The sequence below is a fragment of the Lithobates pipiens genome, unplaced genomic scaffold, assembly GCF_037356315.1.
Source record: "Lithobates pipiens isolate NorthernLeopardFrog02 unplaced genomic scaffold, aLitPip1_a1.2 Scaffold_16, whole genome shotgun sequence".
In the NCBI taxonomy this organism is placed as follows: domain Eukaryota; kingdom Metazoa; phylum Chordata; class Amphibia; order Anura; family Ranidae; genus Lithobates; species Lithobates pipiens.
In genome coordinates, this window is record NW_027507748.1 from 363,993,960 (window position 1) to 364,017,494 (window position 23,535).

The 23,535-nt window shown below is 43.6% G+C and overlaps 1 protein-coding gene across 1 annotated transcript in view; it reads right to left on the bottom strand.

Moving 5' to 3' along the window:
- ZBTB8OS (zinc finger and BTB domain containing 8 opposite strand) overlaps positions 1 to 23,535 on the bottom strand; it is a 58,332-nt gene that overhangs the window by 12,962 nt on the left and 21,835 nt on the right. The window contains exons 3-5 of the mRNA XM_077482020.1: positions 17,172 to 17,293; positions 8,199 to 8,281; positions 8,068 to 8,120 (exon numbers count right to left, since the gene is read on the bottom strand). Coding sequence (XP_077338146.1) covers positions 8,068 to 8,120; positions 8,199 to 8,281; positions 17,172 to 17,293 — 258 coding nt within the window. The remainder of the gene's footprint in view (positions 1 to 8,067; positions 8,121 to 8,198; positions 8,282 to 17,171; positions 17,294 to 23,535) is intronic.

Consider the following 23,535-nt stretch of genomic DNA (forward strand, 5'->3'; position numbering starts at 1 on the left):
CAGTAAGCAATTCAACAGCTGTCTGTTCTAGTGTGGATTCACACCTATTCTATAGCTGCTACAAGGTAACACGAGCCTTACTGCTACAGTATAAATATCTATAGATATTAATCCATTTCCATAGGAAGAAATATTTTAACATGTCAACATCAGTGTAGTAGTAGAGGTCGACTGATATGGGTTTTTCTCTGGCCGATGCAGATAGCCAATATATAATGCCAATTTTTTTTGGGCCAATATGTTTGGCCGATTATTTTTCCTCCACCCCCCCTCCCCCTTCATCTCATAAAATTAATCTAACAGACACCTTTCACACTGGGTAATTTTTCAGGCGCGTTTGGGCTAAAAATAGCGCCTGTAAAGTGCCTGCAAAACGGCTCCCCTGCAGTCTGTGTGAAAGCCCGAGTGCTTTCACACTGAGGCGATGCGCTGGCAGGACGTTAAAAAAAAAGTCCTGCAAGCAGCATGTTTGGAGTGGTGTATACCGCTCCTCCACCACTCCTGCCCATTGAAATTAATGGGCACCACTGCCGAAGCGCATGCAATGCGATTTGGCAGCGGCGCTTCAAGGGCGCATTTAACCTCTTCCTCGGCCACTAGCTGGGTTATAAGTGCCCCGCTAGCAGCTGAATAGCGCCTCTAAAATGACGGTAAAGCACCGCTAAAACTAGCAGCATTTTACCGTCAATGCCTGCCCGCTCCAGCGTGAAAGCAGCCTTAAGTAATAAGTGATACAGCAAATTTCTTACATTTAAACATTTATTAAACAAAACAAGCCTCCAATCCGTTCACTTGTATGTATAATTTAGATAAAAAACAAACACAACAATATATTAAATACACAAAAAGAGGTAAATCCAAACTTTTGAACGAAAGTAAATAAAATAAATAAATAAAAAGGGCAAACTTTACTGTTTTCTTTTTTATTTTTTTTTAAATCATTAGTGTCTTTTTAAAAGAAAAAAAAAAGCGTTTGAAAGACCTGCGCAAATGCCGCGTGACATAAAATATTGAAACAACCACTATTTTATTCCCTAGGATCTCTGCTAAAAAAATATATATAATTTTTTGGGGGTTCCAAGTGATTTTCTAGCAGAAAATACAGGATTTTTACTTGTGAGCAACAAGTGTCAGAAAAGATTTAGTCTTTAAATGGTTAAACTGAGAACTCCTACACACAGAGTTCAGTTCATTCATAAGTGTAAACATTGTGTCTCTTTGCTCTTTTCTTGGCAGACTGCCCAGAGAGGAGGAAAGTCTTCACTGAAGACTCAGGCAACTTGCATTGACTTCTATTACAGAAGTCATTTGCAAGTCGCGCTGAAGATATAATCGGCCTTTTTATCATCAGCACAATCGGCTGATGCCAATTAAAAACCGCCAAATATCGGCCGATATATCGGTCGAGCGCTACGTGGCAAGTCTCAAAATTACGTTTAGCATTTTGTCATTACTGCTTTATTCTAAAATGTCCCTGCAAAGAGCAACATGGTTAACACAAAAAGTCTGAGAGGAGAAGTAAAACTATAGAAAGAAGTTCTGTTATATGCAGTTTGCATCCTTCTTAGGTTTACTTGATCCCCTTACCATCACTACAGGAGATTGGGTATGACAGCATGGGCATCACAAGCATTACCTGGGATGCTTATTTTGATTTAACTCCATTTGCATTCTTCTGTCTGCAAATGACTAGCAGAAATTAAATCCGATTACACGAATACACCCCGTTGTGGCACAATGCAGCCCTTCTGCAGTTTTGTTCCATCCCAGACTCTGAACTATGGAGATCCCAAACAGTTTTTTTACTTATTCCACCTAACCTCAAATGGAAGACTGAAAGTATTCAACAGGCTGCAGGCTGAGTACGGTTCATCCACCCGCATGTTTTTTTAGACATCTACAAATTCGGTCTGCAATACCCAACCCATATCCCTCAACTGGAAACCAATCTTTTTATGGGGGTGATATGTAGACAGACCCCAAAAAACTGATTTCAACTTTTTATAGTATGTTGCTGCCCTCCTCTTCTAGATCAGCCTATGCATTAAAAGCTAAATGGGAGGGGGAAGTGGGGGCTATAGAGGACCAGGACTGGAGTGATGCTCTTGACACCTGCAAATTGGTGTCTCCCAAACTCTGACCATCTTACGCAGATTTACATAATCCATAGATCATACCTTACCCCAATTACAGTATCCAGATATAAAAAAGGGACCAACTGCGTAATGTGCAACCAGGCAATGGGAACATTTTATCATTTACTTTGGCGTTGCCCCAGGATCCACGGCTTCTGGACACAGATTGTACAGTTTCTCCATGGCACAATGGGTTCTCCCCTTACTTTGCATCCCAAGCCATGCCTCTTGGGAATTTACGCAGAACCAGATATGAATAAATTTACTAAAATATTTTTGAATGAAACACTCTTCTCTGCAAGAAAGGTTTTATAGCAAGGTAATGGATGAGGACCAATCCACCCGAGTTCAGCACTTGGTTAATAGAAGTGAAAAACAGTCTAAGATATAAGAAGCTCATCTATATACACAGAGGCTGCCCAGCCAAGTATGGGGAAATCTGGGATAGGTGGCTGCAAACTCCAGAAACCCTTGGCTGATAGGATCACAGTTGCTTGACTAGAGTCTTACCCTCCAACAATGTTACTACCCTATTAAACTTCTGTACTGAGGAAAATTAAATACCATATACACTCAGACTATTTAACTGTTGTAAGTGTTAATATGTGTCTCACCACGCCAATTACGGTACAAGGGATGTCTGAAAATATAATTTTTCTGGTAAAATTGTCATCTATACCTAACATTTTCCTGTAATAGTACTTTACCGGTAAATTTTTGCTTTTTGTTCTAATAAAAACAGTTTGAACACAAAAAAAAAGAAACGAAATCTGAAAATGGCAGAATCACTAATAATCCTAGTAAGGGTCTCCATCAACAAAAAAAGGCAATATTTTATTTTTGCAAACTTACTGATTGGCATAGCTCTTTTAACTCCTTCCTCGGGGGATGTGAGAAGGAGAGGACGTGTGCCTGCTGAGCTCCGTGCACATCCATCCAATTTCTCCTGATACACCGCTCTACCACCGCCGAAAGGACATACAGCGGCTTCCCACGTCATCCTGGTTCCCTCTGCAGCAGGAATCATGTCCGCAAAAGGTCGGGGGAAGACACACGGCGTCCCGAAGTCTCAGAGGCAGCAGGGTAAGGGGCGGACCGTCGGCTCTCCGGGCGCCATCTTAGGCTCTGCTTTCGGAGCACAGCGTGGAGGGAGAGGGGGAGCCCAGCAAATTCCCCTTTAGCTATGGCATCTCCTGCTGAGGAGATTGCCGCTCCGCTGTCCCCTGAACTGTTGGAGGCATCCCCAGAGGCCATAACAAAGCCCATCCTGGCGGCGATTGAAGGGTTCAAGTCCATGCTAATGGTGAAAGTGGAACATCTTGCATCTGAATGCACCCTCATCCGCCACGATTTGGAGAAGTTCAGGGGGAGACTCACGGAAGCGGAGGGCCGCAATGTGGAGGACAGGCAAGGCATTCAATCCTCACAGATCACTGAATTGCAGTCCCTGGTGAACACGCTGGTCCATAAAGTCGATGACGCTTAGAACAGACAAAGACGCAATAATATACGTGTGGTAGGTCTGCCTGAGGGTGTGGAGGGCTCACGACCTGCTATTTTTGCCGAATCCCTGTTTAAAGAGTTGCTGAACTTACCCAAAATGCCACCCACCTATGTGGTTGAAAGGGCTCATAGAGTTCCTACAGGCCGCCGCCCGGAGGGGACCCCTCCGCGGCCTTTCTTAGTCCGGTTTTTAAACTACCGAGACAGAGATGATCCTAGCCAAGGCCCGGAAACATTCAGAATTACCGTAGGAAAAACACCAAAGTAATGTTTTTTCTGGATTTCTCGGCTGAGGTACAGAAACACCGCAGATCGTTTAATGAGGTGCGCCACTCGTTGAGGGATAAAGATATCAAATACAGTATGCTCTACCCAAGCAGATGGAGGATCCCCTATAAAGGTACCGTGCGATTCTTTGCTACACCTCTGGAGGCCAACGACTGGATTAACGGTTTGTGAGTAATGAGCCGCAAACCTTGGGCTGAAGCTGACTTTGTTTTGTTCTCCTTTTATTTTTTTCTTCTTATTTCTTCAACTGTTTTACCAGATCTGGAGCCATCGGTTTGGGGGGGTGTGGAGGTTAAATCCCAGTTGGTGGGAGGTTGAGGTGGTGTCCTCCCAGGTGGCACCGCATTTTAGGGGCTTCTGGATGGATAACCTAGATTCGTCGGATTTGCCCACGGTATGGGATGCGTTTAAAGCTTGCATGCAGGGACACTGCATCTCAGCCATTAAACAGGCACATAAGACACATAACAGGAAGGCACAGGAGTTACAGGACAGAGAGAGGACATGTGAGCTTGCTCATGCCACTGATCAGTCTAATGTGACATATGCAGACTTGTTGGAGGCACGACGTACTCTAGCACTACACTTTACTGAGTTGACACATACATCTAAACCGAAGAGTGCTCAGTCCATTTTTGAACAAGGGGACAAAAATGGCAAATTGCTAGCAATGCTGGTTGCAGATCAGAGAATACAGACGAATATATCCTGCATTAAAAATGATCGACGGGACATACTCACTACCCCTGCGGAGGTTATGGATACGTTTGTGGAGTATTACAAGGCGTTGTATGCACCTATTCCGGTCTATGATCCTAAAGATTTAGAAATATTGTTGGGGTCTCTAGGTGTCCCGGTCTTGTCAAAGTCAGACAGGGATACTTTGGAGGCCGCAATAACGGAAAAGAAATTTGAGGCGGCTATCGGATCGTTCCCGCCCCACAAGTCACCAGGCCCAGACGGCTTCTGTATAGAATGGTACAGGCTACATCTGGAGGATTTGGTTCCCCGACTACGAGCATCGTTCCATTATTGCTTGAAACATAAATGTCTTCCTGATTCCTTGTTAGAAGCCCAGATGATTCTTCTGCCTAAACCTGGCAAAGATCCACTGAGCTGTTCTTCATACAGGCCCATTGCACTTTTAAATCAAGACCTCAAAATTTTAACCAAGATTCTGGCCACAAGGCTCTCCCAAGTTATTGCGACTTTAGTGGATATAGATCAGACAGGTTTCATTCCTCAAAAATCTAGATACAAACCTTAGGAGACTGTTTGCGCACATGCAAATTGACCATGTGAACCCCGGGACTAGGGTGGTGGTATCACTAGACATGGCAAAAGCCTTTGATTCGGTTGACTGGAACTATATGCTGACAGTATTACACCATATGGGGTTTGGGGAGGTCTTCATGACATGGATATCGCTGTTATATAGCCAACCCCGAGCAACCATTAAGTTGCGCACCACGGTTTCCTCTCAGTTCGCGGTGGGTAGAGGCACACGTCAGGGGTGTCCGGTATCACCGTCCCTGTTTGCTATAGCAATAGAACCTTTGGCTCTGGCTTTGCGAAAGTCGACTGATGTACGGGCCCTAGAGGTGGGTGGTATTCGAGAGTGCATTGCACTTTATCCTGACGACATGCTCCTCTTTCTACAAGACGCAGGACCATCATTGGAGGCAGTATTATGCCGCGTACACACGAGAGGACTTATGTCCGACAGACCTCCAAAGGAGTTCCGCCGGAGTTCCGACGGAGTTCTGGCGGAGTTTTCGACCGAACGGACTTGGACACACACCATCACACCAAACTCTGACGGAGTCGAACGTGATGACGTACGACTGGATTCGAATAAGGAAGTTCATAGCCAGTAGCCAATAGCTGCCCTAGCGTCGGTTTTAGTCCGTCGGAGTAGCATACACACGAGCGTATTTTTCGAAGGGGACCGGGTCCGGCGGAGTTCCGTCGGGAAAATTTGAAGCATGCTTTATTTCTAAAGTCCGTCAGACTTTGGCGAATCAAAAGTCCGTTGCAGCCCACACACGATCGAATAGTCTGACGGACTCAGTCCGTCGGAGTTTGGATGTTGAAAAGTCCGCTCGTGTGTACGGGGCATTAGGCATATTGGATACATTTTCTAACTTTTCAGGACTTAGAGTGAATTGGGAGAAATCCAACGTGATACCTATAGACGCCGGTGCCCAGGCTGTTGCGACCAAAAGGGTTCCCATTGCCTGGGTCTCAGAATTCAAATATCTGGGCGTCAGGATGTCGCCCAGAGTAGGACATTTCATATCCTTGAACTTACTCCCTTTATTAAACAAGGTCAAGATACACCTAGACTCTTGGAGACTTCATTGTCACCAATTAGTAGAGCAAGTCTTCTTAAAATTAAGATTCTACCAGTCTTCTTATATTTTTTGCGGAATACACCAATATGGATCCCTTGTTCTTTTTTCAAAAGAGTGAACAGCCTATTTAACTTCTTCTTATGGTCTACCTCACACCATAGAATCAGCCTGCGCACCCAGAAGGAGCCCTTGAGTCAGGGTGGTCTGGTGCTCCCTAACCTATTTAAATATTTTATAGCGGGACAAATGGTGGTCGCTAGACGGTGGATAACATGGGATGATGGGGATTCAGCAACGGTGTTAGAGGCAGCCCTGTTAGGATCATATGAGAGTCTGTTCTATCTGGTGCATAGGGGACCTCAGGCTTCTCAATCTTTGACTGGCTTAATGCGTGTCACCATTCGCGCATGGGACAGGGCACAGATATTGATGAAATCTGCAGAAGGGGGTTGGTCACAGAAGACTCCCCTCTGGCTCAACCCTAGGTTACCCCACTTTGGTGAAATCCCAGATCTAATAATTTGGGCCAGGGTCGGCACAAAACAACTAAAACATATAGTAGGGGGGAACCAAACTACTTACCTTTGACCAACTGAAGGACAAATACAATCTCCCCAACTGGGATTTATTCCGATACATCCAGCTGAGACACGCGTTCTTGATGCAGTTTAGCTCTGATACAATTAAACTAGGTGCCTCCCCATTGGAGAATATGCTGGGTGGGGGAAGACTTGCTAAAGCCATTATCAGCAGTCTACAAAGAATTATTTGTGGAAAGGCCGAAAAAAAAGGCTTACCAAGTGCAAAGATGAATGGAGTGCACAGATTTTGGGTGGGACGATATGTGGGATCAGCCGTTCCGGACTCTTGTGTCGGCCAGAGATAAGCTCATTCAATTCAAAATACTTCACAGGAGTATACTATACCCCAGCGAGGATAGCTGATATTTATGGTACTGGTACAGCAGAATGCTGGCGCTACACTGCTAACCATGCTGATTTTAATCATATATTCTTGCAGTGCCAGCCGATACAGAATTTCTGGAAGGGGGGTAACACTCACTATACAGAATATAATTTTGGTTCCAATTCCTGTGACAGTCTCGGTTTGTTTGCTGGGACTGGTGGAGGAATTGGTGCCTCGTAGGGCACAAAGAACCACGATTACCATCTCCCTTTTTTTTTTTTTTTTTTTACGCACGAAAGGCTATTTTATTGTGCTGGAAGAAACCTGAGCCACCCACGATGTCCTTCTGGAAGGACTTAATAAAGCGCTACCATTTTACAAAGCAACATACCCAAGTAGGGGGTTTCCTAAAAAAATTTGAAAAAAATCTGGCAATGTTGGCTAGACGCTAGGGATGCACTGATCTAGCTCCCCATAGGGAGGGGGTGCCTTGTTACAGGCCGTCCTAGGTCTGGGATGATTCGATTATGTAATGTTGAATGTATCATTACTTACCTGTGTGTGGATTGGGTGCACAAATGACTTTGAGGGTAGATTAATTCATTATTGGGGAAACGTTATGAGCATAATCTATGTTCCTGTAATTGTTGGAACGCTGCATGGGGATGGGAGGGGGGGGGGGGGGATGTTGGGTATTATGTATGTACTGTATGTGTTAAAAAATGCAAATAAACATACATTTTCAAAAAACTCCTTCCTGGAGTCCTCATATACTGGCAAAGCTGAATACATTTCTTGACCTGCCAAATAGCCAAGTCTTAGCAACTGTTAATATTTGTTTGTTGGAGGGAAGAAAAAAAAAACACCACACAACACCTTACCCAATAGAACGGATTTTACAACTCATACGATCTATGTGCAGCACCTTTACCTCCTGTATAAAGAAGAAAACTATTAATTTTCAGAATGCAGAATATCATTATGGCTTTTACAGCATGAAGAAATATCTCACCCGAGGAACAAAGTACTGGTCGGCACTAAATTTATATAGCCACGCATCCAGGAAATTGTAAAGAAGTGAAAGCAGGTCTCCCCCTAAGAAAGAATATAGAGTCAAACAAGGTTTTTGTATGGCTTAGCAAACCCAATTTCCGCACAGAAAATTTTGGATGTACAGTAATGTGCACAAGTTTTAGGCATGTGTGAAGAAATGCTGTAAAGTAAGAATGCTTCCAGAAATATATGATTTAATTGTAAATTTTTATCAATTTACAAAATGCAAATTGAGCAAACAGGAGAAAAATCTAGATCAAATAAATATTCAGTGTGAATACCAATTGGCTTGAAACCAGCATTAATTCGTACATTTGCACGAAGTCAGGAATTTTGTAGGCTTAGAGTCAGGTGTATGATTAACCAAAATTATACCAAGCAGGTGCTAATGATCATCAATTTCATATGTAGATTTAAACACAGTCATTACTGGAAACAAACAGTTGTGTAGGAGGCTTAAAACTGGGTGAGGAACAGCCAAACTCTGCTACTAAGGGGAGGTTGGGGAAGACAGCTTCGGGTCACAGGTCATACACCATGGCAAGATTGAGCACAGCAACAAGACACAAGATTAGTGGTCGACCGATATGGGTTTATCTCTGGCTGATGGCAATATTTAGAAATCGCGGCGGCCGATATAAGATGCCGATTTTTTATTTTTATTTTTTGTTAGACACCTTTCACACTGGGCTAAAAATTATCACCTGTAAAGTGCCTGCAAAACGCCTCCCCTGCAGTCTGTGTGGAAGCCCGAGTGTTTTTTGCATTGAGGAGATGCGCTGGCAGGACCTTAAAAAAAAAGTCCTGCAAGCAGCACCTTTGGAGTGGTGTATACCCCTCCCCCACCACTCCTGCCCATTGAAATGAATGGCCACCACTGCCGAATCGCCTGCAATGCGATATGGCAACAGCACTTAATGGGCACATTTAACCCCTTCCTCGGCTGCTAGATGGATTATAAGTGCCCCGCTAGCAGCCGAATAGCACCACTAAAACTAGCAGCATTTTACCATCAACGCCTGCCCACTCCAGTGTGAAAGCAGCCTTAAGTAATAAGTGATACAGAAAATTTCTTACATTTAAACATTTATTAAACAAAACAAACCCCCAGTCAGTTCACTTGTATGTATAATTTAGATAAAAAAAATTATATATATATATATATATATATATATATATTTATTTATTTTTTTTATTTTTTTTAATACACAAAAACAGGTAATCAAAACTTTTGGATGAAATAAAAAAAAAATGGGCTAACTTTACCTTTTTAGTTTTTTTTTTTTTTTTAAATCATTAGTGTATTTTTTCCAAAAAAAATTGCGTTTGAAAGACCTCTGCGCAAATACGTGTGACATAAAATATTACAACAACCGCCATTTCATTCCCTAGGGTCTCTGCTAAAAAAATATATATAATTTTTCTAGCAGAAAATACAGGATTTTTACTTGTAAGTATCAAGTGTCAGAAAAGATTTAGTCTCTAAATGGTTAAACTGAGAACTCTACACACACAGTTCAGATCATTGATAACTATAAACATTGTATCTCTTTTCTTGGCAGACTGCCTAGAGAGGAGACAAAATGTCCCACTGAAGACTTCAGGCAACTTCCATTGACTTCTATTACAGAAGAAGTCTTTTGCAAGTTGCACTGAAGATATAATCGGCCTTTTTTAACCACTTCGGGACCGCCGTATTGCCAATGTACGTCAACACAATGGCACAGGCAGGCAGAATCACGTAAATGTACGTGATTGCCTTCTAGCGGGTGGGGGGTCCGATCGGACCCCCTCCCGCTAGATACGGCGGTCCCTTTCGGTGCCGGAGCGATCGGCGATGAGGGGATGGCCGTTGGTTTCCGCCCATCCCCTCTCGATCGCTCCTGGCCAGTGACGAACTTCCTCCCCTGTGAAAATGTAAACACAGGAGGAGGAAGTGATGTCACACTCCTCGTGGCGGTCTTTTTGAACCGGACAGCGAGGAGTGAAGACGCAAGTAAGTGCACCAACAGTCCACTGACACATAGGTACACACAGGCACACATTTCACCCCAGTCACCCCCCGATCACCCCCCCGATCGGCCCCCCGCCCCCCCCCAGTCACAGTGTCACTAATGCAGTGTTCATTTATTTATTGATCACTACATTTAGTGTCAGTTGTGACTGTAAAAAGTGTCAGGGCAGCTAGTGTTAGGCCCCTTTAGGTCCAGGGTAGCCCCCTACCCCCCCCTAATAAAGGTTTAACCCTTTGATTGCCCTCCCAGTTAACCCTTTCACCCTCTTTTACCAGTGTCACTAAGCGATCGTTTTTCTGATCGCTGCAATAGTGTCACTGGTCCCGCTAGGAAGCTAGTTTTTTTTTAGGTTCAACGCCAGGTTTTTATACCGTTAGGTACCCCGATATATAACCTAATAAAGGTTTTAACCCTTTGATTGCCCCTAGAGTTAACCCTTTCACCAGCGATCGCTGCATAAGTGTCACTGGTGACGCTGGTTAGCCAGTTAGTTATTTAGTTATTTAGGTTCCCCGTCAGCTTTTTATAAAGCTTCAGGTACCCCCATATAAATACCCAATAAAGGTTTTAACCCCTGATTGCCCTTAGTTAACCCTTTCACCAGTGATCACCGTATAAGTGTTACGGGTGACGCTGGTTTGGTAGTTCGCTTTTTATAGCATCAGGGCACCCGCCATTTATTACCTAATAAAGGTTTAACCCCCTGATCACCCGGCGGGTGATATAAATTTGGTTTTAGGGTCAGAAAGGGTCTGCGTCGCCCCAGGCAGTGCTAGGTTAGTGCCAGCACCGCTAACACCCACGCGCAAAGCATACACCTCCCTTAGTGGTATAGTATCCGAACAGATCAATATCTGATCTGATCAGATCTATACTAGCGTGCCCAGCAATTTAGGGTTCTAAAAAAACGCATTGTTAGCAGGATCAGCCCAGATACCTGCTAGCACCTGCGTTTTGCCCCTCTGCCCAGCCCAGCCCAGCCCAGCCCACCCAAGTGCAGTATCGATCGATCACTGTCACTTACAAAACACAACACACATAACTGCAGCGTTCGCAGAGTCAGGCCTGATCCCTGCGATCGCTAACAGTTTTTTTTGGTAGCGTTTTATACAGTCGCTGACAGGCTAGGTGCTTTTTTACCTGTGAGTCTCACTACTGTACCCCTAAATTTAGAGCCCAAAATGGCAAAGCGAAGGTACACTAGTGAAGAGGCCTACACGTTTCTGAGCATGACAGATAGTGAAGAGGAAGACACTGATCTGTCAGAATCAGGCTCAGAATACGAACCTGTAGAGGACAGCGCCTCCATGTCAGATAGCTCTGACGACGAAGAAGAGGTCCCTGCTATTGTCAGGCGTACCCGACCCCGATTTTCTGATGTTGTTGAGGTGCAGGAACCGGAAGTCCCTCGTATGGAGTATAGAGCCAGTACTAGCGCCGCTCATCCTTTTGGTGAACTGGCAAGCACCAGCGGCCTAGTACACCCTGGGCGTACATCCAGCACTGCAGTATCACGTGGTGACGTGGCGAGTCCCATAAGTGCAGTTCAAGCTGGCGAGGTGGCAAGCACAAGTAGTGTCCCGCTGCCACCAAGAAGAAGAAGACAAAGACAGGCCCGTCGTACCCATAGTGCCCTTCCTGCAGAATTCGCCTATCCCAATTGGGTGCCCACCACTTCTGCAGAACCCGTACTTCCCCCATTCACTGCCCAACCCGGTATTCAGGTGGATACAGATGATTTTACGCCACTCGATTTTTATTCTCTGTATCTCACGGAAGATCTCTATAGATCTATTGTGGACCAAACCAATTTATATGCTGGTCAACGCATCGCCGCTAATCCCCAGTTGCCGTCTCTTGCCAGAGATTGGAAACCAGTTACGGTTTCCGAATTTAAGACGTTTTTGGGCCTTTCCCTCAACATGGGCACACACAAATTTATGCGGATGCGGGCTTATTGGTCCACGCATCCGGCTGACCACATGCCCCTGTTCTCTAACTCCATGCCCAGGGCACGATACGAGCAGATCTTGCGGTTCTTGCACTTCAGTGACAATGAACTTTGTCGTCCACGTGGAGACCCTGAATACGATCGGCTCTACAAAATTCGGCCCCTCATAAACCACTTCAACCAACGTTTTGCAGACTTGTTTATTCCCCAAAAAGTTGTCTGCGTTGATGAGTCCCTGGTTAAGTTTACTGGTCGCTTGTCATTCAAACAGTACATTCCCAACAAGCGTACCAGGTACGGGGTCAAGCTCTATAAGTGCTGTGACAGGGCCACAGGCTATGCATGGAGCTTTATGGTTTATGAGGGTAAAGATAGTTACGTAGAGCCGGAGAACTGCCCTGATTACATAGGAAGCGCTGGCAAGATAGTGTGGAAATTGGTGTCACCCTTATTCGGAAAGGGGTACCACTTGTACGTGGACAACTATTACACCAGCGTGCCACTGTTTAGTCATTTATTTGATAATCAGATTGGAGCATGTGGCACCGTGCGACCTAATCGCCGGGGCTTTCCCCAGCGGCTTGTAGATTCCCGTCTTAGGCTGGGGGAGAGAGCCTGCTATCGGTGTAATAATTTGCTCGCTATGAAGTGGAGGCATAATAAGAATGTTTTCGTTCTTACCTCCCTTCATGCAGACACGACGGTCCAAATTTCTACGGCGACTGGTATTGTGGAGAAACCCCTCTGTGTCCACGAATATAACAAAAATATGGGAGGGGTGGACCTCAATGACCAGATGTTAGCGCCGTATCTAACTTCCCGTAAGACCAGACGCTGGTACAAAAAAGTGTCTGCTTACTTATTTCAATTGGCTTTGCTGAATGCTTTTGTGCTATACAAAGCTTCAGGCGGAACATTAACCTTTCTTTTCTTCCAAAGAGAGGTTGTCACAGAGCTTCTGTTTCCAGACGGTTCTGTACCTCACCATTCCCAACCAAATGCAGTAAGCCGGCTGTATGAGAGGCATTATTCTTATGTCCTCCCGAGTACCCCTACCCAACGAGCCCCCCAAAAAAGATGTCGTGTCTGTAGCAAGCGCGGATATAGGCGTGACACCCGTTCTTATTGTCCACGCTGTCCTGGCCAGCCTGGTCTTTGTCAGGGTGAGTGTTTTGAACGCTACCATGAACGAGTGAAGTATTAGCGTAGGGTACAGCATTTCACAGGCTAGGCACACTAACACAGGGTCTCCCAAGATGCCATCGCATTTTGAGAGACCCGAACCGTTACAGTTACAGTTTACAGTTCAAAAAAAAGTGTATAAAAAAAAAAAAAAAAAAAAGTAAAATAAAAAAACCAAAAAAAATATAAAATATAAAAACCAAAAATAGTTGTCGTTTTATTGTTCTCTCTCTCTCTCTCTCTCTTCTCTCAAATTTTTTATACTTTACTGTTTACTGTGTTATTGTTAACCATTTTTCATGTTTTCAGGTACGCCATTCAGCTGCAGCGTGGATTTATTTATCTTGACAGCAACAGCGTTTGCTCCCACGATACATAAAGCCGCGACTCCAGTGCTGTAGGAGGTGATTTCACCACCACAGTTAAAAAAGAGCATATATGCCGAAGCATGGGGGCATAAGGGGTGGAGGAGCGATTTTGCTCCTAATGCCGCGTACATACGGTCAAAATTCCGACGGAGGGCTTGCCCGTGGAAAAGTTTGAACGTATGTACGCAGCATAACTTTTTTGCGGGAGGATGCCCCCATGCTTCGGCATATATATATTTTAGGCACAGGTTGTGTTAAAAAATGTTTTATTTTTTACTGTTTTTTTTGGCAATTGCTTTGCAGGTATGGTATGGTAAGGTTTTACTGGGATGTTACTTTGTTTTAACGTTAACCATAATTTGCTTAGCAGGTACGCCATTCAGCTGCAGCGCGGATTTATTTATCTTGACAGCAACAGCGTTTGCTCCCACGATACATAAAGCCGTGACTCCAGTGCTGTAGGCGGTGATTTCACCACCACAGTTAAAAAAGAGCATATATGCCGAAGCATGGGGGCATAAGGGGTGGAGGAGTGATTTTGCTCCTAATGCCGCGTACATACGGTCAAAATTCCGACAGGGGGCTTGCCCATGGAAAAGTTTGAACGTATGTACGCGGCATAACTTTTTTGCGGGAGGATGCCCCCATGCTTCGGCATATATAAATGGTGCATGTATGTCCATCATTAGAAGTGGGTGGATGAAGGGAGGTATCTAATGGTGGGCATACCCACCGATCAATCTCTTTTTTTTCGTTCAGACAACATGACTCTCAGTAAATAGCTTGGGGTGTCTACTTTCCAAAATGGGGTAATTTGGGGGGATTTTGTGCTATTTTGGCATTTTATGGCCTTTGCACCCTTAGAAATCCTGAAGGTGGTGATTGGTTTTCGGGGTGCCGTACGCGACTAGACTCCCAAAAAGTCCCACACATGTGGTATCCCCATACTCGGGAGAAGTAGCCGAATATATTTTGGGGTGCAATTCCACATATAACCATGGCATGTGTGAGCAATATATCATTTAGTGACAACTTTTTGTACATTTTTTTTTTTTTTTTTTTTTTAGTCATTATTCAATCCCCTAGGACAAAAAAAATAAATATTCAATGGGCTCAACATACCCATCAGCAGTTTCCTTGGGGTGTCTACTTTCCAAAATGGGGTCATTTGGGGGGGTTTTGTGCCATCTTGGCATTTTATGGCCGTCAAAACTGTGATAGGTAGTGATAGGTAGTGAGGAGTAAAATAAAAAAATTATGCCCTTAGAAATCCTGAAGGCGGTGCTTGGATTTCGGGGTCGCGTACGCGGCTAGGCTCCCAAAAAGTCCCACACATGTGGTATCCCTGTACTCAGGAGAAGCAGCAGAATGTATTTTGGGGTGTCATTTCACATATGCCCATAGCATGTGTGAGCAATATATCATTTAGTGACAACTTTGTGCAAAAAAAAAAAAGTTTGTAATATTCCCGCAACTTGTGGCAAAATATAAAATATTCCATGGACTCAACATGCCTCTCAGTAAATAGCTTGGGGTGTCTACTTTCCAAAATGGGGTCATTTTGGGGGGTTTTGTGCTATTTTGGCTTTTTATGGCCTTCGAAACTGTGATAGGTAGTGAGGGGTAAAATCAAAAATTTGCACCCTTGGAAATCCTGAAGGTGGTGATTGGTTTTCGGGATGCCGTGCGCGACTATACTCCCAAAAAGTCCCACACATGTGGTATCCCCGTACTCGGGAGAAGTAGCGGAATATATTTTGGGGTGCAATTCCACATATAACCATGGCATGTGTGAGCAATATATCATTTAGTGACAACTTTTTGTACTTTTTTTTTTTTTTTTTGTCATTATTCAATCCCTTAGGACAAAAAAAATAAATATTCAATGGGCTCAACATACCCATCAGCAGTTTCCTTGGGGTGTCTACTTTCCAAAATGGGGTCATTTGGGGGGGGTTTGTACTGCCCTGCCATTTTAGCACCTCAAGAAATGAGATAGGCAGTCATAAATTAAAAGCTGTGTAAATTCCAGAAAATGTACTCTAGTTTGTAGACGCTATAACTTTTGCGCAAACCAAAAAATATACGCTTATTGACATTTTTTTTACTAAAGACATGTGGCTGAATAAATTTTGCCCTCAATGTATGACTAAAATTTAGTTTATTCGATTTTTCTTATAACAAAAAGAAGAAAATATCATTTTTTTTCAAAATTTTCGCTCTTTTTCCATTTATATCGCAAAAAATAAAAATCGCAGAGGCAATCAAATACCATCAAAAGAAAGCTCTATTTGTGGGAAGAAAAGGACGCAAATTTCGTTTGGGTGCAATATTGCATGACCGCGCAATTACCAGTTAAAGCAGCGCAGTGCGAAATTGCAAAAACACCTCTGGTCCTTAAGGTATTTATTGGTCCGAGGCTGAAGTGGTTAACAGCATGCTGATTAATTAAAAAACACCAAATATCGGCTGACCTCTACACAAGATAGTTATACTGAATCAACAAGATCTCTACCCAGGCAAATATTTCAAAGAGGACCGGGAATCAAGATGTGCTGTTCAAGCTCTTTTGAAGAAACACAAAATAAAATCAGGCAACATTGAGGACCATAGATGCAGTGATCAGCCAAGGAAACTTAATGCAGCAGATGGAAAAATGCAGCCACAAAGTACCTTTGAGGTGAAAAAAAAGGCTAAGTGACTCAACTATGCACAAAAACACAGAAACTGGGGTGCAAAAAAATGGCAATAAGTGCTCTGGACTGATAAGTCAAAATTTGAAATATTTGTTCCTGAAGGGCTGGAGGTCAGTACAATAATGAGTAATGTCTGCAGGCAACAGTGAAGAATGGTAGAGGTTTCTTGCAAATTTGGGGCTGCATTTCTGCAAATGGAGTTAGAGATTTGGACAGGATTAATAGCGTCCTCAGCGCTGAGGAAATACAGGCAGATACTTATTCATCATGCCTTACCATCAGGGAGGCGTGTGATTGGCCCCAAATTTATTTTGCAGGACAACAGCCCCAAACATACAGCCAATGTTATTAAAACTATCCTCAGCATAACAAATAACAAGGAGTCCTAGAAGTGATGGTTTGCCCCACAGAGTCCTGATCTCATGCTCACTGAGTCTGTCTGTGATTACATGAAGAGACAAGAGGATCTGAGACAGCTTACATCCACAGATGTAGGTTATGATCTTTGGTTAGTTTCCAAGATAGTCACACCAAATATTGATTTGATTTTCTCTTCCGTTCATTTATTTTCCATTTTGTTCATTGATAAAAATAAACTATTAAATACTTCTATTTCTGAAAACATTCTTAGTTTACAGCTTTTTTAAATCTGCCTAAAACTTTTGCACAGCACTGTATATTTTATATTACTTGATATAAAAAGATTTTGGAAAGTCTCACCTTCAATTTCCACCTCTACTGTGTCTATGGGTTCTACGGTCTCAATGTCAGTCATATATCCAAACATTGCCATAGCACATTGCTCAAAAGCTTCTTCTAAAGTATCTCCCCATGCATGTAACCTGCATCAGACACAAAAAAGCATGTATTAGTAAACCAACAAACTATTATTGGCTAAAATTCCTTGTTCTATTTATGAAACCTTAAGGCTCCATGCACACTGAAGCTCAAAAAAGCTTTTTCTGGACGCCAGATTGCTGTCAGAAAACGCTGGTTGAAAAACATGCTTTTTAACAGCGTTTTGTACTAGCGTTTATGAGCGTTTTCAATAAAAATACATAGAGGACACTCCAAAAATCCCACAGTGCATGCTAAACTCCCACAATGCATTGAAAAAATAGAATGCCGTACACTAATTAACGCATGTTTATGAGCGTTCATTGGCGTTTGTCGTTTTTTGGCAGTGAAAAACGGCACTTTGAACGCGAATTTCTGGCGTTCAGAAAAAAGCCCATAAACTCCACTTTAAAGCTAAAAAACGTCCATGTGTACATGGACACATAGGCTAACATAAAGTGGAGTTTATGGGCTTTTAAAAAAAAACACCCAAACTCCAATAAACTGCAGTTTATGAGCTCCAGTATGCATGGAGCCTTAGAAGACATCCCATACATTCTCAGCTTACAAGAGTGGAAAGCCCTTTTAGTATATCCTCTGGTTTCAAGCTGTATGTGGCTGGGGTAAAGAAAGCAAAAAAAAAAAAAAAAAAAAAAAAAAGCCCATCAAATCTAATCTGCTGGGCCAGGATCCAGTTATCCTGTGAGAATTCAAAATGGAAATCTGTCCATTTGAAGGCTGCCATTGCCGACTTCTACCTGGGAAAACTAATTGTGTGCCTGTGTCTGGATTTTTGATAACTTCTGAATAACTATCCTGGAATAAGCATAGCAGCTAGAAAATGGACAGAATTTAAAAAATGACATACAGTATATATACACAGTGATTTTAAGAAAGTGTTCACACCCCTTAAGTATTTTAATTGGGATTTTATGTGATAGACCAACACAAAGTGGTACATAATTGTGAAGTGGAAGGAAAACGATAAATGGTTTTCAATTTTTTTTTTTTTACAAATAAATGTCTGAAAAGTGTGGCATGTTGCAATTACAACTTCAAGTCTTTTTGGGTATGTGTCTAACAGCTTTGTACATCTAGAGTGAAATTTTTGCCCATTCTTCTTAGCAAAATATTTCAAGCTCTGTTAGATTGGATGGAGAGCATCTGTGAACAGCAATTTACAAGTCTTGCCACAGATTCTCAATTGCATTTAGGTCTGGAGTTTGGCTGGGCCATTCTAACATCTGAATATGCTTTGATCTAAACCATTCCCATTGTAGCTCTGGCTGTATGCAGTGTTACCAACATACCAGATTGAAATTTACTGGCACAGACAAGTTTTTACTGGCATTTCCAAAAGTTTAAAAAATTACAGTTTTAAGAGCAGATTTCAGTATTTAGGCAACAAACAAGTTACAATTAGCAATGTGATTTAAGGTAGACATTAAGTCAAAAAACATATTTCTTATTTTCAGTATAGTAAAGGCGGATTATAGTAACCCATCTGCATTTTGTCACCTATGTCAAACTGGAGAAATTTCCCCTTAATTTTTGTCCCCAAAGAGAGCGAGAGAGAGACTGCTCCCACATTCAGTTACTATACATTAGAGCTGCCACGACGAGTCGACGTAATCAATTACAGCGACTACAAAAATACATATATAAATAAGTGCAGAGCTCAAAAGGCACCTATCTCAATAAGTGAAAATATACGTTTAAAGCAAACAAACAATAGTGATAGAAGAGTCCACTGGATTCTCAAAATATGTGAACAGTCCCAAAATTAATCACTATGGATCTCAAAGTGGTGCATCTGGAGCTTTTTTAAAGTTGTCAGATGGTATTCATGGCAGAATAACTCGCAATGTTCTCAGACCTCAGAACCTCTTGAGAGTGGATTTTAAGCAAGTTAAAGAAGGTAGGTACTCTTACCAGATGGGTTGGACACATCCACCTTATAGTAGTGTCTTACGAGCTTATGGGGGGGGGGGCTCCAGCCACTCACCCCAATACACCGGCCGGATGGTATTTTCCCCTTGGGATTCCTTGCGATATCCAGATGGAAAAGGTGACTGAAGTGAATCGCTGTAGAACCTGGACGCGTTTCGACCTCTAAGTCATCAACAGCCTATGCCGCTGTTGATGACTTAGAGGTCGAAACGCGTAGGGCCAGCAGTTGTTTGCTCCCCACATTGCAATTATTTTGTTTTTATGTATCACGTGATTTTTTTTAGATTTTTAGTCCTGTTTTATTCAAATTTTTCAATAAACCATCATTGGTTGTATTTCACCATGCAAGGCTTTTTTATGCTTTGTCCCCCTTATGGTGAACCTTCACAAGAATTCTGGTACCGGTTCTACAGCTATTCACGGTACGGAAACTTCAGTCACCTTTTCCATCTGGATATCGCAAGGAATCCCAAGGGGAAAATACCATCCGGCCGGTGTATTGGGGTGAGTGGCTGGAGCCCCCCCATAAGCTCGTAAGACACACTACTATAAGGTGGATGTGTCCAACCCATTTGGTAAGAGTACCTACCCTTCTTTAGCTTGCTTAAAATCCACTCAAGAGGTTCTGAGGTCTGAGAACGTTGCAAGTTATTCTGCCCTGAATACCATCTGACAACTTTAAAAAAGCTCCAGATGCACCACTTTGAGATCCATAGTGATTAATTTTGGGACTATTCACACATATTTTGAGAATCCAGTGGACTCTATCACTATTATTTGTTTGTTTGCTTTAATCATATATTTTCACTTATTAAGATAGTTGCCTTTAAGCGCTGCACTTATTTATACAGGTCCTTCTCAAAAAATTAGCATATTGTGATAAAGTTCATTATTTTCTGTAATGTACTGATAAACATTAGACTTTCATATATTTTAGATTCATTGCACACAACTGAAGTAGTTCAAGCCTTTTCTTGTTTTAATATTGATGATTTTGGCATACAGCTCCTGAAAACCCAAAAATCCTATCTCAAAAAATTAACATATTTCATCCGACCAATAAAAGAAAAGTGTTTTTAATACAAAAAAAGTCAACCTTCAAATAATTATGTTCAGTTATGCACTCAATACTTGGTCGGGAATCCTTTTGCAGAAATGACTGCTTCAATGCGGCGTGGCATGGAGGCAACCAGCATGTGGCACTGCTGAGGTGTTATGGAGGCCCAGGATGCTTCGATAGCGACCTTAAGCTCATCCAGAGTGTTGGGTCTTGCGTCTCTCAACTTTCTCTTCCCAATATCCCACAGATTCTCTATGGGGTTCAGGTCAGGAGAGTTGGCAGGCCAATTGAGCACAGTAATACCATGGTCAGTAAACCATTTACCAGTGGTTTTGGGACTGTGAGCAGGTGCCAGGTCGTGCTGAAAAATGAAATCTTCATCTCCATAAAGCTTTTCAGCAGATGGAAGCATGAAGTGCTCCAAAATCTCCTGATAGCTAGCTGCATTGACCCTGCCCTTGATAAAACACAGAGGACCAACACCAGCAGCTGACATAGCACCCCAGACCATCACTGACTGTGGGTACTTGACACTGGACCTCAGGCATTTTGGCATTTCCCTCTCCCCAGTCTTCCTCCAGACTCTGGCACCTTGATTTCCGAATGACATGCAAAATTTTCTTTCATCCGAAAAAAGTACTTTGGACCACTGAGCAACAGTCCAGTGCTGCTTCTCTGTAGCCCAGGTCAGGCGCTTCTGCCGCTGTTTCTGGTTCAAAAAATGGAATTACGTACCGGTAATGTCCTTTTCCAGGAGTCTTTCAGGACAGCCACCTTAGAGAGACACCGGCTCCTCCCCTCTGAGGAAACACCGCCTTCATTTTCATGATTTAAGCCTCCTCCTCCCTTCGTTCCTCAGTTCTTCCAGAGTACCTCCGGCCAAACTGGGGAGACACAAGAACACGTCAAACAAATAAACTTTTTAAGTCTTACCTGACGGCCTCATGTAATGAGTTCCCGATGATCTGCAAACAATTTGGGTGGGAACCGGTGCTGTCCTGAAAGACTCCTGGAAAAGGACATTACCGGTACGTAATTCCATTTTTCCCCAATCGTCTTTCAGGACAGCCACCTTAGAGAGGATAAGCGAGTACATTACCTTAGGGTGGGACCACTGCCTGCAGTACTATACGGCCAAAGGCTTGTTCTTTGGCTGACAGAAGATCCAGTCTATAATGTTTCACAACCGTAGAAACACTGGACTACGTTGCAGCACTACAGATCTGTGCAGGAGATGCCCCAGCCCACTCTGCCTGAGAAGTTGCCACTGCCCCGGCTGAGTGTGCTCTAACCCCAACTGGAGGACCTAACCTCCCTGTCACGTACGCCTGTCCAATGGCTAACTTAACCATCTAGCTATCGTACGTTTAGAGGCTTTGGAACCCTTCCTAGCCCCAGAAAACAACACAAAAAATGAATCAGATTTCTTGAACTGACCTTGTGCAATCCAAATAATGAAGAACACATCTTTTAGCATCTTAATCTGTGAAACATGTGTTCCTGTTCTCCTACTGGATTCGAACAGAAAGTAGGTAGCACAATCTCCTGTATTCTTATGGAAACTAGAAGCTACCTTAGGTAAAAAAGGTGCCCTAATAGAAAGGGCTTCGAGTCACTTACTCTCCCTGCTGTAGTGATTGCCACCAAAAATACAGTTTTGGGAGTGATCAATCTTAACGAGCAAGGTTCTAACGGCTCAAAAGGTTCCCTTGTGAGAACCTGTAAAACTAAAGCAAGATCCCGACTGGGAAGGGGGCGACCAAAGGCTTGGTCTTCACCTACTTAAGGCTCTGAAGAACCTTACTATCCCAAGGTCTGACATTAGAAGTCTATTCAGAAACACGCTTGAAACGGATACCTGACTCTCCAATGTTTCGGGCTAACCTTTTATCTGCCCCTGACTGCCGGACCTCTAGAACGGCCCCCGAGCTGTGCTCCTTGAAGGAGTTCTCTGAGCACCAGCTATTGAACCGCCTCTATACCCTCAAAAAAATGGTCTGAGCTTCCATTTACCTGCCATTCAAAAGAGTGGCTACTAACAGTCTGAGACCCCTTTGCCATTCGGAACTTCCTCAGTAGCCAAGCTGCAAGGTTCCACCTGTGGGCAGCAGATTGGACACTGGGAAAAAACCCAGGGGAGTTCCACCGACAGGCCCTTAAGAATGGAGACCCACGGCCTCCTGGGCCAATGAGGTGCGATTAGAAAGAGTCACCAGAACTTCCTCAACTCTGCAGGAATCAAGACGGGAATCAGGACGGGAAGGGGGAAAGCATAGCACCTAGAGAAATCCTAAGTCTGTGCTTAGTGCGTCTGCTTCCGACATCCCATCTCCCCTGCTCATAGAACAGGAGATGGCTTCTTTCGCGTTTTCCCTTGGGGCAAAAGAAGTCTATCGAGGGCATCCCCCTCCCCCGGGTGATCATTTCGAAAACGTCCTGTTTGAGAACCTGGTTGCTCTCTCCCCGCGTTCTCCTGCTGAGGCATCTAATACCTGAATTTGCTCTCCTTTCCACCGGATCACTGGAACGACAGGAATTTAACATTTGGCCCATCTGAGGGTGGCTTTTCGCTAAGGCCCTTAAGGCTCTGCTCCAGAAGCCCCCGTTTTATTGACGTAAGCCACTGCCAAGGGATTGTCTCCATGACTGCTACCTAATGTCCCCAGAGCACTCTCTACGGGGTCCTGAGAACCAGATCTACTGCTCTCAACTCCCTCCAATTTTGAGGGTCTCTTTGACTCCCTCCTTCTTGGATATTGGCCAAATCCACTCTAGGCCTTGTGACAAACATGCTCCCCTATCCCACCAAAGGGACTTTAAAATACAGGCTATGTAGTATTATCTCAATGCTCTAAGTCGGTTACTCACTGCTACCTTGCCAGCACGGGACTGTCAGCTGTGACCTTTGCCATTCGGTGATCAGTCATGAGCTACCGTGCTAAAGCTAGCAACAGAGACCCTCGTGATTTGACACAGGGTGGACTAGAACTCAGACATACGCAATCCAACCGCAGACTGCGCCTTTGGGAGACGGCGCGCATTTTCACACGCCACCGCTCCTGGCTTCTTTACCTGAGTTAGAACCGAAAACAAAGAGTCCTAAGGCCCTCTACTGTGGCCCCAAACCTTCAAGATGAATAGCTTGCAGACGACAGTAACGTAACCCCGTCCACTGAACAGCTAGGAGCGTGGATGTCAGTAAGCTCAACCTGACCCTCTTTACTCAGGAAGGTGACC